Below are 14808 nucleotides of genomic sequence, written 5' to 3'. Positions count from 1 at the left end.
AAAAGCGAACTAAGGGCAAATATGGTCAATGAGTGGGAAGGACACATCTGCGTGAAGTTCGCAAATGTGCATGAACGGCGCAGATCACTCACTAAAAGCCTCATCTCCGCAACGATGCAGCTCATTCCATGAATTTTGCCGATGTCTTACCATTGCCTAGCATTCGATCGAGCCCGAAAGATGCCCTGATCTCGAGACTCGTTGATTAATTCAAGAGACGCATGTGATCTACGTGTGGAAGATCAGCGCTAGCTCTCGGGTCGCATCCAGAAGTATCAACGGACTTGACCGTGATAGGATCACACTAAAGCTCCATGCAGCCACGCTACAGATTCGTCGGATGATAGGACTCTTCGGATACGGCTGATTTCAAGTGTCCCCTCCAACATCACATAATTGCTTGCCAGGAAGTATGTGCCTGGAAGGGACTTGTAATTTTTCCGCTGATGAGCTGGCTGTGGGTGAAGATAATTAAACGACTCATATCAAGGTGATACTATCACCTTGATATGAGTCATTTCAGGCTATGGAGTGGCCCGCCTTCAAGCCTGATCGAGCTGCTAGTTACCGGTCTTGATAACGGAAATGAAAGGTTCAGTGGGAAAGAAGGGTGAAATAGGTGAGGGGTGCATAAATTACACAACTCTGCGCGCTTTGCCACTGGCAGTTATGTAAATAATGTGACTGGTCAGGTATGCATATGGTAGACGCTGGCGCTATAGACAATATTGCGGTTAGTTACAGTGTGTTGAGAACTGCAGTACAAGTTTTTGAAAAACTGGGCCTCGCTGGACTTTTGCATCCAAATGCGATCAAGCGCGCGGAACCTAATTTGGATGCAAAAGTCCCGGTAAAGGCCGAGTTTTTCAAAAACTCATACTGCAGCTTCATAACGCGCCACTTTATTGAGGCCCACGTGCACTCATCATTTTGATCATGAGCTGATTGCCGACGGAAGCAAAGTAGTACTTGGACAAATTGGACTCTGTCATGATGGTGTCCTTAGTAGCAGTCCCAGTGGCTTTACCTCAGTGAGTCTCAGTCTCAGTCTCAATCCGTATTTAACTTCATGAAACTGTCCCCATTCTTATTTGTGCTTATGATTGGGTCCTCCGAGTGAGAAAGGTCACGAAGCAAATAATTTTACCACTGCTAGCACTGTACTAGTAGGCCGGTACCGGTGTGCTCGCAAATTGGTCTTTCCTCAACGATGCCACACATTCGACCCATGTGAAAGCGGCCAGATCTGTTCACATGTCCGCTGATCGAGTTGGACCCCATGATGGTACGCATCAACTGCAGGCTATGTGATATCATGATGGGTTGCCTTACCAACAGTCACATTATTTGGATGCATTGTGGCACTCGGACGCCCATCAGATGCGTCCTGCGGACTGCTCACTAGCACAGCGTTGAATTACAAAATGACCATCCTTCTTGAATATCCAACCGCTCACAAGTTGAGTGGCCGAAGGTGCTTAAAGGAGGGGGTGACTACTCCCACCCAGAAACTTCATTGGCCGGTTATCCCCGTCTGAATCTGATTCAACACATTACCGATCGTAATCATGGGCATACCTTTGGACGAAGCTTCACTCTTAGCTTTGTTTCTTGAGACTTTGTTTTATGGTGCGTTACCAACCAACGCAAGACCTCGTGGTGCCGAATTTCACAGTCTCAAACAGGCGTGTTCTTGACGTTGTACTGCTTAACACTGTCTGTCCTGATCAAGAACACTGGCGCAAACCGGCAGCTCCTTATCCCAGTTGCAACCGTGCTGCTCTGTATGGCAACGGCTGTCAGTGTACTAGTCAATTCTTTTGGCAAAATTGCTCAACATAATTAATCTCAGCATCTAATTGTCGATTTTGTTCGAATTTTGGAGGCATTTGTATTCAATGCAGACAAGATGGGTGCAAATGCCTACTATTCCAACCTTGCCGCACCACTGGAATACGCAAAAACTGCACTTTACGTCACACAAACCGTTCTCGCTGATTGTGTCCTTGTGAGTTTCTCCGCTTGACAGGTTGTTCTCTCACCTCAGTGATAGGGCAGTAGGTTTGGCGATGTTATGTACTTAACCGCAGAAGCCTGTTCATTGCCGTTCCTGGTCTAATCGTGCTGTGTACAAATGCTGGTGAGCATCTTGAAGGGTATTATCGCCTTCAATCTTATCCCATGATGTTTCGCAGTCACTGGGTACATTATCGTTTGGTCTCTTTCCAGGGCCGGCAGTTCGTCCACCGTTTTCACCACTGCTCACTCATGGATCACGACATTCTTTACATTGACTATGATAACAAGTGTCACCTGCACCAGTACGTCCATTCCATAACTGATTTGCGGGCTCTGACGACAACCTGGATAGCTTTGATTGCCTGGCGTATCTATCGCACCCGCCGTTTTATGTCAGACGGATTTGGTGTGTATTTGCCCATTTTGATCGTCATCGTGGAAAGTGGTGCTATATATGCGACGGGTGTCCTGTCGATTCTTCTGGCATACCTGTCCGGATCCAACGGTCAATATACCGTACTGGACGCCGTCTCTCCTATTATGGTGAGTTCACTTGGCTTGGACACACGCTGCCTGCATAACGTTTCCAAAGGGAGTTGTATTCTGCCTCACCATCCTGCAAGTACACTTTCAAGTAGGCGGCAAGCCCCACATTGCACAGCCTCATGAACCAAGGAGCGTCGCATACTCTCAGAGAGCGAGGTGTACGCGATGTGGACTGCAAAATGAACCGGTGACTGCCCATCACAAAGGAGACGGAGATGATTCATGCCAACACGGTGGGCAGAAAGGAAAACCAATTGTTGTCAGTGGCTCTCTTTGTATATTAAACCATCTTCTGCTTTCCCACAACTGGAGTTGCGTAGTCGTTTCGTGTTTATTTATGTTACATGGACGAAGTTTTGGCAGATTCAATATTATACCCAGTGTGGCAACAATATTTCCCCAACAAATCTAGAACCGGACCAACAGACAGACTAACTTCTCATAGCCATGTGCAGTCCAGAATCTTATGATGCAAAGCTAATGAATGGCGCCTAAATGCGGGTTAGTCTCCCATTGCCAGATTAACGGTACTTAGAAAGACAAACGAGAACGGAAGGTAACAAGCTGGAAACAGGGGATTGGGGCGAGTATGTCGATGGTGGAGTACGAGGGGACTCGTAGATTCTGAGCGACTCGATCAAAGACGGTGATGGCGACTAGAGGATTCGATTGCCCAGGTTACATTGCAAGACGAATACTGCTCCCAAGCCGGATTTTGTACAGAAAGCCTCGTAAAGTCCATCTCCGCATCCTAATGACTAAATGTCGTTGAATAGGGTAGAAGATGGTTGCGTGGCCCTGCGGACGTAATGCAAGGGTGGTTGAACACAGGGCAGCTGCATGCACCGCCATAGCCCATGGCGGTGATGATCGATGAAGCCTAGCTTGACGCAGTAGTACTACTCATGAGTCACATAATATAAATGGCCGATAGTTGCAATGCGCAACTGTATGGTGTGTAGTCAAGGACTCGCCCGATAAGTTGCAACCACGTGGTGACATCATCTGCAGCTGCCAGCACAGCAATGCTCCGGAATTCACATAGCCGGAGAGTTTCAGGCTCAATTGAACTTGCAAGTTCGTAATAGATAAATCTCACTGGGAGTATCAATTCTGCAACACTTTCGCCTCTACCATCATGAGCTACGACCTTGGAAAAGCTGTCGGTTTCAAGTCCAAAGATCAACCAGTGCGTTTCAGTATTACAGTAATACGAGTTCGAATCTGTGATATTTATTCTTATGCACTAGGTTTCGTGGACTCGTAAAGACATCATCACGTATGCTATCGGGGTAGGCGCGAAACATGACGAGCTGTCTTTGGTATATGGTAAGAATATTTCCATCTTCATTCACTTCGTACGTATTAACCGACTTCGTAGAGCTGGGTAGTATTGTTCTGGCATGCTTACTATGTTTGGTTATTGACATTTTCTGTAGACAAGTCATGGGGACCACTACCGACATACCCTGTGGTGCTTGGACTGAAAGGTGGGATCAATTAGACATCTAAGTAGTGTACTGAAAGCGTTAATATCGATAGGCGATGACCAGGATGTCACCCTGTTCGCAGCCAAAACGGGCGGTGAGCCTCTTCCGGGTCTTCCAAAGCTGAACTCCGGCAAGGTGGTAAGTGACTCGCAAATCATGTCATTCAATCCATGTTCACGAATCTACAGGTCCATGCAACCCAAAGCATTGAGATCCTGAAAGACCTTCCGGTGGCTAGCGGATCTGGCTGGAAGCTCTCTCGAAAAGTAGTTGGTGTACACGAGAACAGTGCGTTCATTCAATTTACAAGCACTTCTCTTTAGTAGCTAACAATATTTACAGAGTCTGGAATCATTGTCGACAATGAAGCCATATTGCTCGACCCTCATGGTGTTCCCTATGCGAAGCTTTATGTGAGGTGCTCACCCAAGTTGAATTGCCACTATGCTGACCCCAGTTATAGAGTTCAGCCTTTTACCTTGGCTCAAAGGCCAACGGAGATAAATTCTCTAAAGCTATTGCAGCCCCACCTCAGGCGAAGCCTGTCCCTAAGGACCGAAAACCGGATTGGGTTGTCCGGGACAAGACAACACCAGAGCAAGCCCTGATTTACAGGCTGAGTGGCGATTACAACCCTCTGCACATTGGTAGGCTCTTTGTATATGTAATGGGGTTTCCCAGACTGAGCTGCTTATCAGACCCAGAACTTGGTAAAGTGATGGGCTTTGGTGGTGTGATTTTGCATGGGTTGTCAAGTTATGGGTTCGCTGCAAGAGGTTTGATTCAGGTGATAGCCAAAGGGAATTCTCGCGCCCTGACGGTCTTTGGCGCGAGGTTCACGTCGCCCGTAAAGCCTGGCGATGAGCTCGAGACGTCAGCTTGGGAAGTTGGACCTGGTCCGAACGGCACCTCAGAAATTACCTTTATCACGAAGAACTTGACATCTGGCAAAGTGAGATGCTTGTCGTTCTGTTTCTTGTCTTGTTCTGAACAGTTGGCACAGGTTGCATTGGGCAATGGTGTTGCCTTTATCAAGAAGGCAGAAAAGAGCAAGTTGTAGTCAAGAGTTGCTATGTTGGGCACATCTATATTGACAACGAATTGTAAACTCTTATCAACTTTTACATGTAACTTTACATATCTTCGCGACTCATCTGCAACATCTCCATCACTATCGTGTTGTTATCGTGTTCAATCCTACAGCGGCTCAAGCTTCGTCCTCAACACCCTTCCCCGATCTAAAATGGCATCAGCTTCGAGATAACAACCCTTCAGCCATCGATTCGTCTCGCCATATGCATCCGCACCGGAGCCATCGTCAGTGAATGAAGTGCGTGCGTGCAAAACCCGCCGATTGTCGAACAGGACGGCATCGCCTTCGCGCAGGGTATAATCTAGGATGTTCATAGGGTCATCGAGCAGAGCGGCGTAGCGTCCCAGGGCACCGTAAAATGAGGGAGGAGTTGAATCTAACAGCAGAGGAGCTTGGAAAGGTGGGGAATAATTAATGTGCTTTATTTCTAGCACGCTGGGTGCAGAGATACCGGTAGTCGGTGAACCAGCGCCTATTGCTGCATGCAACGAAGTAAGTTCGATGGTAGGGTGTTCATAATGAAGGTGATGTCCATCATTGACGTAATGGAATGGAACCGGTGTAGTAGCCAGGGTATCAAAGTCCGCTGAATGGGTATTGCGTAATATCTCTGCGGCGCGGAGACCATCAACAAAACGCGAAGTACCGCCTATGACACGATTGCGAAGGCAGTGAAGAATTTGATATCGAGGAGGGTGTTGGAAGTACCTGTGGGATCATCAGAGCCTTATCGACGCAGCGTACCGAAACTACACACAGGAGATCCATATGCATACCTAAGTCAAGATTAGTATAGGCGATGTTTTTGCTGTTACGGATGTTCTTGACATCCCACAGCTCCCCGTAAAAGGTTTCGCGCAGTTCGCCAAAAATATTAGCAAGTTTGCGGAGTTCGCATGTCTTGTTTGTGTGTTCGGTGTTCGGGACACCTGTGAGGAAGAGTAGTCCATAACGGGTAAGCTGAGTGATGGCAGAGAGTAGCTGGGAAGGCTTCTTTATGGCTTCGTAGGTCACGTAGAGATCAGGTGCTTGGGAGATGGTAGATACATTCCAAGATATCGGTTGTACATCTTTGTGAAAAGATGACAATCGTTGAGCGGATGAGTAGCGTTCCAAGAAAGAATGCTCGTAAAACGACTTGTGATTATCTGCCCACTCGACGTGTATGCCACTGTCCTGGACAGTTACGCCATGAGGAACAGGACGAACATCAGCGGGAATATCCGATGTCCTACGAAGCTTCTGGGATGTAGAAGGATGCACGCAAGCTGTGCATTGGCAGGCATCTCGCAACCATCTATGAGGAAAAGAAGCACTGAGGGCAGGAACAATCAGCTGGGAATCTGTTATCTGAACTCCAGCTTCGGTATATATACGGCGGAAGAGAGGAATGATCTGCTTGGAGAAGCCTGGAGTTAGGAACTGATGCGCACGTAGACCGCACTGATATCCCAAGTTCATCATGATGATCTTGGTGTTATGTAATTCGGGACCGGGACAATATATTCAAGTTGGCTCGCTTCAAGTTGTTTGGATCCAAAGCCTTTGCCAAACAACCACCTTCTTCTTTCGGACACATTATAAACTTCTCATTTGGCAACTCAACTTCGCTCAGTCCACTTCAGCGTAGTAACAACTTCTTTTCCGCTGCGAAGTTGAACGCCGATAGATTTCCCTAGATTTATCTCATTCCTAGTTATCCTATCAGGCCATTTGCTTCTATACCATTGCTTTTGAGGCGTTGCTACACCGCAGCAATACTTCATCTAGTTGTTTCCAGTCTGCCATTGACCAGATACCCGCGTCATAGTCACCGATGCTCAGCCCATCCGGCTCCGAAAACTCCTTTGTCTTTCTTGAAGGAAGTCCGAAGCTAACTCCGTCTCCATCTTATACAAAGCCGGATCCACTTTTGGACAAGGTCTGAGACTTTGAGTTCGGTGTAAGGTCTATGTCCAATGCTGACCATGGTATCAGATCCATCCCTCTCTGCTGCCTTCATACGTACCTGGCTCGACTCGCACATACGCACATGATTGGTCTCGAACTGGAACCGGAGGAGAAATAAAGCCCAACGGGCGGCACTTTGTCGATTCCTATGGACGCATCTGCAGTTTACGCGGCGTCAACGTGTCTGGCTGCAGCAAAGCGTAGGTTTTAATCTCACGCTCGTAAAAAATAATGCTGAACGTTTTGCAGCCCGATGAACCATGACCATGATGCATTTCCCGCTGACCACGAAGTCGTTACGTTTGTTGGCCGTCCGTTTCCACTGGAAGAAGCGCCTGAGCACTTTTCCCGTCTTAGAAGATGGGGCTTAACCTTTAGTACGTCTTCACACAATCTGACACCCTTTCGGCTGAGTAACATTTTGCTAGTCCGCTTTCTCGTGACTTGGGAGGCTGTCGAACATGCAGGACTGTACGCATTGAAATCATCTCTCGATTACATCGCTAATGGAATATTTATAGCGGCATATACGACAAGGAGTATCTGACATACGTCCGCAAGCTTCTCTTATTGTTGCCCTCGTTCGGACTTAGCGCGTTCGTCGTCGTTCATCAAGACGTCTGGTCCAGGTACTCGGGTGGTTCTGGCGCGCCGGCATGGACTCTCGAGGCCGTTGGGTTTGACCTACATGCACTCGAAGAGTCTGGAGCTGCATGGCTACTAGGGGTCAAAGGTTGTGGTCACGTTGAAGCGGAACGTGGGATTTGGCCCTGCGGATACCAAAAGTTGGCCGCCGCGACCATGGCGTATGTCCAGTTTAATCTATTGCTGCCATCGTGTTGACATGGAATTCTATCCGTCCAGCACTTGCTTTTGGGCTGGTGATACCTTTGCACCCAAGTTGAAGATTGTCATGCCTGATGGTCAGGCAAAACCAGTCCAGCAATACCTCCAGGATGCATTCTTGGATATGTATGCTGCAGTCGTACAGGCTCTGGACGGTTTAGACGGAGTTATTGGATTCGAGGCGAGCTTGTGCAATGCTTGACTTTTATAGTGCTAATCTGAAACAGGTTATGAACGAGCCTCATAGAGGATATATAGAATTGCCTTCGTTGTACAAGTTCGACTATAATACAGATCTGCATCTTTCGCATGTCCGTGCGTGCGCTTGACTTACATTCATCGTTTGAAATACTGATGACAGGGCATGTACAGCAACTGCTTTCGAATCTTTTATGCTTGGCTCCGGATACCCCACTCTCGTTGCCAACTGGACACGCTCGTTCCCTTTTCCTACTCGTCTCACTTCTCGGAGTGTTCTGAATTCCGCTAGTCGGAAGGCCTGGCGTCCCGATGGTCCGACACAAGGCATGTGTGTATGGGAGATGCATGGCGTCTGGGGGTGGGATAACAGCAAGAACGAGGGTGTCGTTCTGCGCGAAAATTATTTTGTCAAGGACCCTATGACTGGTCGTGAGGTATGTGTGTGCGACAAACCATCAAGTGGATGCTCACACACTTGAAGGTTGATTGGTACACCGATTTCTATTACCCATTCCTTAAACGGTGGACAGATCGTTCCCGGAAGGCGATGTCGAACGATAAAATGTTTTTTATAGAGCCAATCCCCAACGAGGTATATTGTGCGACATATTTTTTATGTTTCCTGATAACTTTTGCAGTTTTGTCCACCATCATGGACAGAACATCAACTTCCCAACATGGTGTTTACCCCACATTGGTTGGTGAACTGTTGTCCCGAGAGCATATTGCTTACCTCTGCTATAGGTACGACCTTAATGTGCTATTCAATAAGGCTTTTGGGGATTTCACGGTGAACGTGCAAGGCTTATCCAGGGTATTATCCTTGGTAATTAAGATATGAGTTCTGGACATTTATATCATTCTCTAGGGAATGTTCCTGCTGAAAGCCTTGTATTGGGGTCAACAAGGCGCAAGAGAAAACTATTTACTACAAATCCAGAATATCGTGGATCATGGCTATAAAGTACTTGGGAGGCCTATTCTGATCGGAGAGTGCGGTATACCCATGGACATGAAGTAAGCTTGACGATGCCAATAGTATCTATGCCTAACGATGACCTAACGATGAACGGTTATAGTCGAAAGGAGGCATTCGAGAGCGACAACTGGAAATGGCAGGAAAGGATGATGGACGCTATGATGACAGGTCTTGAGAGATCCCTGGTCGGATTTACGTGTGTACCGTGCTTCTTGTGTGACCAATTATTGATATGCCTTCAGGCTGTGGAACTATAACCCCGACAACAATGACGTTCGAGGCGATGACTGGAACGGGGAAAATTTCTCTTGGTTCAGTCGAAGGCGTGGATTACCTCGATCACTGCTCGATTTGGACCAATCCTCATTCACACTAGATAACGGTGGCCGCATCTTGTCGTCTATCGTCCGACCATATGCAGCAAAGACCGCTGGTATACCCACCCGGTTCGAGTACGAAATGAACACAGGCACATTCATTTTCGAGTGGAGGTCACCCGAGTCCAAGGACAATATCGTTCTTACTGCTCGAGAGACTGAAATTTTCGTACCGTCCCTCATCACCTACGGGAGGAAGCTAGTGGTCTCGGGCCTCAGTGCTGGCGATAAGTATACTTATGATGAAACCCGACAGACTCTTTTCATCGTTCCTCGAGATGGTAGTTCCGGTAGGATGCACAAGATAACCGTTTCGGTGGACCCACCGCTCAGCCCTCAATTCGAGGTCAATACCTTTTGGGGTGACTTTGGAGAAGCTATCTTATCTGGACTAGTGGTATTTGTGATTCTATTCGTGATTATCAAGTACTACTTGTATATGTGATGCTGGGGTCACTTGGACCGGCGGTATCTAGATTCCACACCTCCTCAATTTTATCGTCAAATGTCAATTGCGAGTGCTAGACAGTCATCGTCCGGTTCATCGGTATCTTTTCCAGATCATCAAGGGTCTAATTAGCACCGAAGCGCCCTATCATCTTGATAGCGAGTACCTAAAACTGTTATACAGGTATGCGCGAATTCGAAAGGCGACGAGTCAGTTGTGATTCAATTTCTGAATTCAGAGGAACATATGACCGAAAGGAAATCCTCAATTGAATCAGACTACGGACATCGGGCTTCCGGTAAGAAACACATGTCCCCGTTGGTTCGAGACGGATCTAGATGCGCGTTTTATTTGTGCTGAACACCGAAGTGCGATGACGAACGTTAGACGTGGGTTATCTGCATTGTGTACCTGTATTTCAACTATCAGCCTAGTCAGTAGGTGCACAGTGGTCACTGGTAAAAATCAGCGCAGGCTATATTTGGCACCCGGTGTCGATTGGACCTTGGGAGATTGGTGTAGGGAAGGGTCAGGAATGCACGACCACGTGTGGCAATCGTGATAAGTCTTGTTTAGTTGCGCATTGACATGGGTAGGAGGTAATATTATGATAGAGATATAAGGAGCATCGTTCAATCCCACCATTTCCATCCTGGTTAAGCACTAGCGAATTATCACATTCGCAAAGTATATCTCCGATGGTGGAACCAAAGGTAGAACTTGCATCGATCTCGCTCTTCCGCGCGACGCCTGCGCAAATTGAGGAGACACGACGCCGAAGATGGCCGCACTTGGGTGGTACTCTGAGTCTTGCGGAGTACATTACGCGAGATGAAGAGATGGATGTTCTAGAGCACGCAAAGGAGGGAAAATGATCACATGGTAAGCATGTCATTTTCCAAACAGCAGAGAGCTAATGAGTTGGGAAGGGTACTGGCACCACGGGAGGACCCCATGACACTCGATTTCATGTGTGCTTGTAGGACGTAAGCGACTCGAGTACCCTCGATGGACGAGCAGAATTCTGACATGCTCTACGGGGCCAGATACAAGCGAGCAAGCCTCGTTGCTTACCCTTTTTCCTCTGCTTCTGAACCCAACTTAGTGCACGAAACAACCTCATACGGCATCGCCGCGGTCTTCACCCCACCCTCAAAACGCGGACGCGGCTATGCAGGGCACATGATGCGTCTTCTACATTGGGTGATTGCCTCACGTGATAATCTTCCTGAATTCCCAGAGATATGGGGCACACCACCAGAAGAGGTAGCGGATGCTGGCGGGGGGCTATTTTCGGTGCTATGGAGTGATGTTGGGGAGGAATTTTACCGCTCGGCGGGCCCTGGGGGTGAAGGAGACGGGTGGGAGAAGCGGGGACCAGTGTCAACTGTATGGGAGGTAGGTACGGAGGAGGGGGATGATGAGGGATGGAAGTGGCTGACGCAGGAGCAGTTGAAGGGTCTTTGGGACCATGATGCTGGGCTGATTAAAAAGGAGCTAGAGAACATGCTGGTGAAGAACGGGCTGTACGAGGTGGGGCACCCAACGGCACTCGCGACGTGCTTGCCAACAAATGGTGTCGCAGCATTCCAAATCCCTCGGGCAACGTACGGTTCGAACTTTTCTATGGCAGGCGGGTTCTGGGGTGTACAGTCCTTGAGTAATCCAGACACATACGCAAGCTGGAGCGTTGAAATGCAGTCGTCCCCACCAACGCTGATCGTCACGCGGCTCTGGGCTAGCGAGGACACGTTTCCTGGATTGATCGCAAAGATCAAGCAAGCGGCTAGACGAAGCGGAATTCGAAAAGTGGAGGTGTGGAATTTGCAAGTAGGACTGAGGGTGGTTGCGGAGAAGACGGGTGCACGGACCTTCATACGAAGCGAACATTTGCCACAGATTATGTGGTATGGACCTGGGACGACAAAGAATGTGGAGTGGATACATAACGAAAAGTAAGTGCTCTTGCTACAAAAAATCATGCGCATGTGTGCTCAACAGTTTCTAACAGGTTCTGCTGGTGTTGAAGCGGCATAAAGTTGCCATCGGCCCGTGCGCTGTTGCTTCTCAAAAGTTCTCAAGACTGAGACTTTCTAGTACCACTGCACCGTCCAGAATCCAGATCTGACTTCCAGTAGAAATCAAGTCTGCACATGCACACGTGACTCGAATCAGATTGCACCTGAACCGCACATGTACACGCCCAGTAACATGACCCAGCAGAAGTTGGCCTGGTGACAAAATTATCGGCGAAACGGTGTTGCCACACTGGGGCAGAATACTGAATCCAGCAAAACTTACTTAGAATCTATTATGTTGATCATGCTCGCCAATATCATGATCGTGTGTTTCGTCGTAAAATACATGAAACAAAAATCGGAACGACTACACCACTCTATTAGTTGTGGGAAAGTAGAAGATGATCTAATATACGAAGAGAGCCACTGACAACAATTTGATTTTTCTTTCAGCCCACCGTATTGGCACGAATGATCTCCGTATCCTTCAATGACAGGCACAGTAATCGGTTCATGCTCCAGCCCACATCGCGTACACCCCGCTCTCCGAGTCTGAAGAGCCGGTGATAACGCCCCTTGGTTCAAGGGACCGTGCAATCAGGGACTTGTTGCCTATTTGGAAGTGTACTTGCAGGATGATGAGGCAGAATACAATTCCCTTTAAAAACGTTATGCAGACAGCGTGGGTCCAAGCCAAGTAAACTCACCATAATAGGAGAGACGGTGTCCAGCACGGCATATTGACCATTGGATCCGGACAGGTATGTCACAAGAATCGAAAGGACGCCCGTCGCATATATAGCACCACTTTCCACAATGACGATCAGAATGGGCAAGTACGCAGCAAATCCGCCCGACATAAAACGCCGAGTGCGATAGATGCGCCAGGCAATCAAAGCTACCACGTTGTCGTCAGAATCCGCACATCAATTACGGAATAGACGTACTAGTGCAGGTGAAACTTGTGATCATAGTCAGCGTGAAGAATGTCGTGATCCATGCATGAGCGGTGGTGAAAACGGTGGACGAACTGTTGGCCTGGGAGAGGGACCAAACGATAATGTACCCAGTCACTGCGAAACGTCATGGGATAAGATTGAAGGCGATAATACCCTTCAAGGCGCTCACCAGCATTTGTACACAGCACGATTAGACCAGGAACGGCAACGAACAGGCTTCTGTCGTTCAGTACGTAACAACGCCAAACCTACTGCCCTATTACTTACTGAGATGGGGGAACTTGAACGCGTCACGCGGAAAAAGACACAATCAGCGGGAGCGGTTTGCGTGACGTAAAGTGCAGTTTTTGCGTATTCCAATGGCGCGGCAAGGTTGGAATAGTAGGCATCTGCACTCATCTTGTCCGCATCGAACACGAACGCCTCCAAAACTCGAACAAAATCAACGATTAGATGCTGAGGAGCAACTGTATTGAGCGATTCTGCCAAAGGAGTGACTAGTGCACTGACAGCAGTTGCAATACAGAGCAGCATGGTTGCGACTGGGATAAGGAGTTGCTGGTTGATTCCAGATTTCCTGAGTAGGATGAACAGTGTCAAGCAGTACAACGTCAGGAACACGCCTGTTTGAGACCATGAAATTCGGCACCATTGACGTCATCCATCGGTTGGTAACGCACCATAAAATAAAGTCTCAAGAAACAAAGCTAAGAGTGAAGCTTTGTCCAAAGGTATGCCCATGATTACGACCGTTAACGTGTTGAACTAAACTCAGACAGTGATGAAGTTTCTAGTCGAGACTGTCGACCGTCGAGTCACCGTCCCTCTCTTTAAATACTTTCGGCCACTCACCTTGTGAGCGAGATACTGAAGGAGCATAAACGTTTCGCAGTGCGGCACTAGTACGTCTTCTGCAGAACTAATCTGTGATGCGTCTGGCGGGCAGTGCTGCAATACATCCAAGGGATGCTGATAAGGCGACTCGTACCATATAGCTTTCAGTTTGTATCACCAAATTTCAATGGTGTCGTAGGCCACATCGCGATGCATGCTCTATCACCGAATGTCGGTGACAAGTTGGAGATGGAATAGGATGGAGTGTTCTCAGGCTAGTCTCCAAAACTGACCTATTAATATACATGCACGACAGTCGATTAGAACAGGAAGATCAAATACTATGTGAGTAGATTGTCCACAACAGTCTGCCAGCTGCGGTCCGTACCGCACGCACTGAAGTGCGTGACACCGGATGAACCCGTAAGAAGACATGTCGTCTTCTCTTCGTTCTACATCCCTCGAGCTCAAATCTGGAGTTGTTACCCAAGCTCAAAGATCACAATGACACGTTTCTCTTTGAGATCATCAGCACGAACTGGATGTGCAAGTTCTGCCAAACCGCCGATGAGCTGAGCATTCTCCGACACAATATCAAAATGCCTCAGCTTCATACGAAGCGAACATTCAACACAGATTGCGTTATGGACCTGAGATGATGAAGAATGCAGAGTGAGTGTATAATGAAAAATGAGCGCCCACGCCAGCATAAAACCTGAGGGCTCACAAGTGCTTGAAATTTTTCAACAGGCTCGCTGGTGTTATTGGTATAACCTTTTGGCACTGACTCGTGCGTTGCTCATGAGCTTGTTTTTTCAAGAGTTCAGAGACTTCAATAATCAGAGAGATCTATGATCGTCGATGATGTTTAGCATATAAGCTCTTCGTCCTATATATTATTGGCCATATATTGCTGCACTGGCCAGAGTTGCACTCTGAAGAGGGACGAGGAAGGTACGTAGTAGTCTGTCCGACTCTGGAGTCTGCCATTCTACTTACTATAAGGACATCCCTTCGGTCAGCTCTTCGACGATAGTGTTTGCAGTAG

At 47.9% G+C, this 14808-nt stretch overlaps 6 protein-coding genes across 6 annotated transcripts; 4 read left to right on the top strand and 2 right to left on the bottom strand.

Moving 5' to 3' along the window:
* Positions 1-1568: 1568 nt before the first annotated feature.
* On the top strand, positions 1569-2977 carry BJ212DRAFT_1268477 (uncharacterized protein; the record flags this gene model as incomplete). Its single annotated transcript, XM_041330732.1, has 7 exons — positions 1569-1629; positions 1686-1798; positions 1853-2008; positions 2062-2140; positions 2196-2321; positions 2372-2562; positions 2612-2977. The coding sequence occupies 7 exons, from the start codon at positions 1569-1571 to the stop codon at positions 2975-2977; spliced, it is 1092 nt and encodes a 363-aa protein (XP_041194761.1).
* A 726-nt stretch (positions 2978-3703) lies between these two features.
* On the top strand, positions 3704-5115 carry BJ212DRAFT_1446218 (peroxisomal dehydratase; the record flags this gene model as incomplete). Its single annotated transcript, XM_041338210.1, has 9 exons — positions 3704-3754; positions 3816-3894; positions 4005-4055; positions 4108-4193; positions 4244-4343; positions 4398-4468; positions 4519-4702; positions 4754-5007; positions 5059-5115. 9 exons carry the CDS (start codon positions 3704-3706, stop codon positions 5113-5115), a joined length of 933 nt encoding a protein of 310 aa, XP_041194760.1.
* Positions 5116-5124: 9 nt separating this feature from the next.
* On the bottom strand, positions 5125-6669 carry BJ212DRAFT_72409 (uncharacterized protein). Its single transcript, XM_041343919.1, has 2 exons — positions 5906-6669; positions 5125-5856 (listed from the first exon to the last, which is right to left on the bottom strand). The coding sequence occupies exons 1-2, from the start codon at positions 6610-6612 to the stop codon at positions 5253-5255; spliced, it is 1311 nt and encodes a 436-aa protein (XP_041194759.1). The 5' UTR covers positions 6613-6669; the 3' UTR covers positions 5125-5252.
* Positions 6670-6690: 21 nt separating this feature from the next.
* Positions 6691-10008, top strand: BJ212DRAFT_1344122 (glycoside hydrolase family 5 protein). The gene is made up of 14 exons (XM_041335254.1): positions 6691-7069; positions 7126-7298; positions 7348-7475; positions 7527-7569; positions 7620-7904; positions 7963-8125; positions 8172-8259; positions 8317-8579; positions 8627-8737; positions 8784-8842; positions 8890-8959; positions 9014-9162; positions 9225-9320; positions 9367-10008. The coding sequence occupies exons 1-14, from the start codon at positions 6965-6967 to the stop codon at positions 9944-9946; spliced, it is 2313 nt and encodes a 770-aa protein (XP_041194758.1). The 5' UTR covers positions 6691-6964; the 3' UTR covers positions 9947-10008.
* A 639-nt stretch (positions 10009-10647) lies between these two features.
* Positions 10648-11908, top strand: BJ212DRAFT_1446215 (uncharacterized protein; the record flags this gene model as incomplete). Its single annotated transcript, XM_041338209.1, has 3 exons — positions 10648-10794; positions 10859-10935; positions 10996-11908. The coding sequence occupies 3 exons, from the start codon at positions 10648-10650 to the stop codon at positions 11906-11908; spliced, it is 1137 nt and encodes a 378-aa protein (XP_041194757.1).
* Positions 11909-12478: 570 nt separating this feature from the next.
* On the bottom strand, positions 12479-13667 carry BJ212DRAFT_1298350 (uncharacterized protein; the record flags this gene model as incomplete). Its single annotated transcript, XM_041332688.1, is given in 6 exon segments — positions 12479-12625; positions 12675-12865; positions 12915-13040; positions 13096-13174; positions 13194-13549; positions 13607-13667. The coding sequence occupies 6 exon segments, from the start codon at positions 13665-13667 to the stop codon at positions 12479-12481; spliced, it is 960 nt and encodes a 319-aa protein (XP_041194756.1).
* Positions 13668-14808: the final 1141 nt, after the last annotated feature.

The sequence above is a fragment of the Suillus subaureus genome (assembly GCF_016647635.1).
Source record: "Suillus subaureus strain MN1 chromosome Unknown BJ212scaffold_10, whole genome shotgun sequence".
Taxonomy (NCBI): Eukaryota; Fungi; Basidiomycota; class Agaricomycetes; order Boletales; family Suillaceae; genus Suillus; species Suillus subaureus.
The sequence above is the reverse complement of the archived record's forward strand: the minus strand, read 5'-3'. Positions and strand labels throughout refer to the sequence as shown.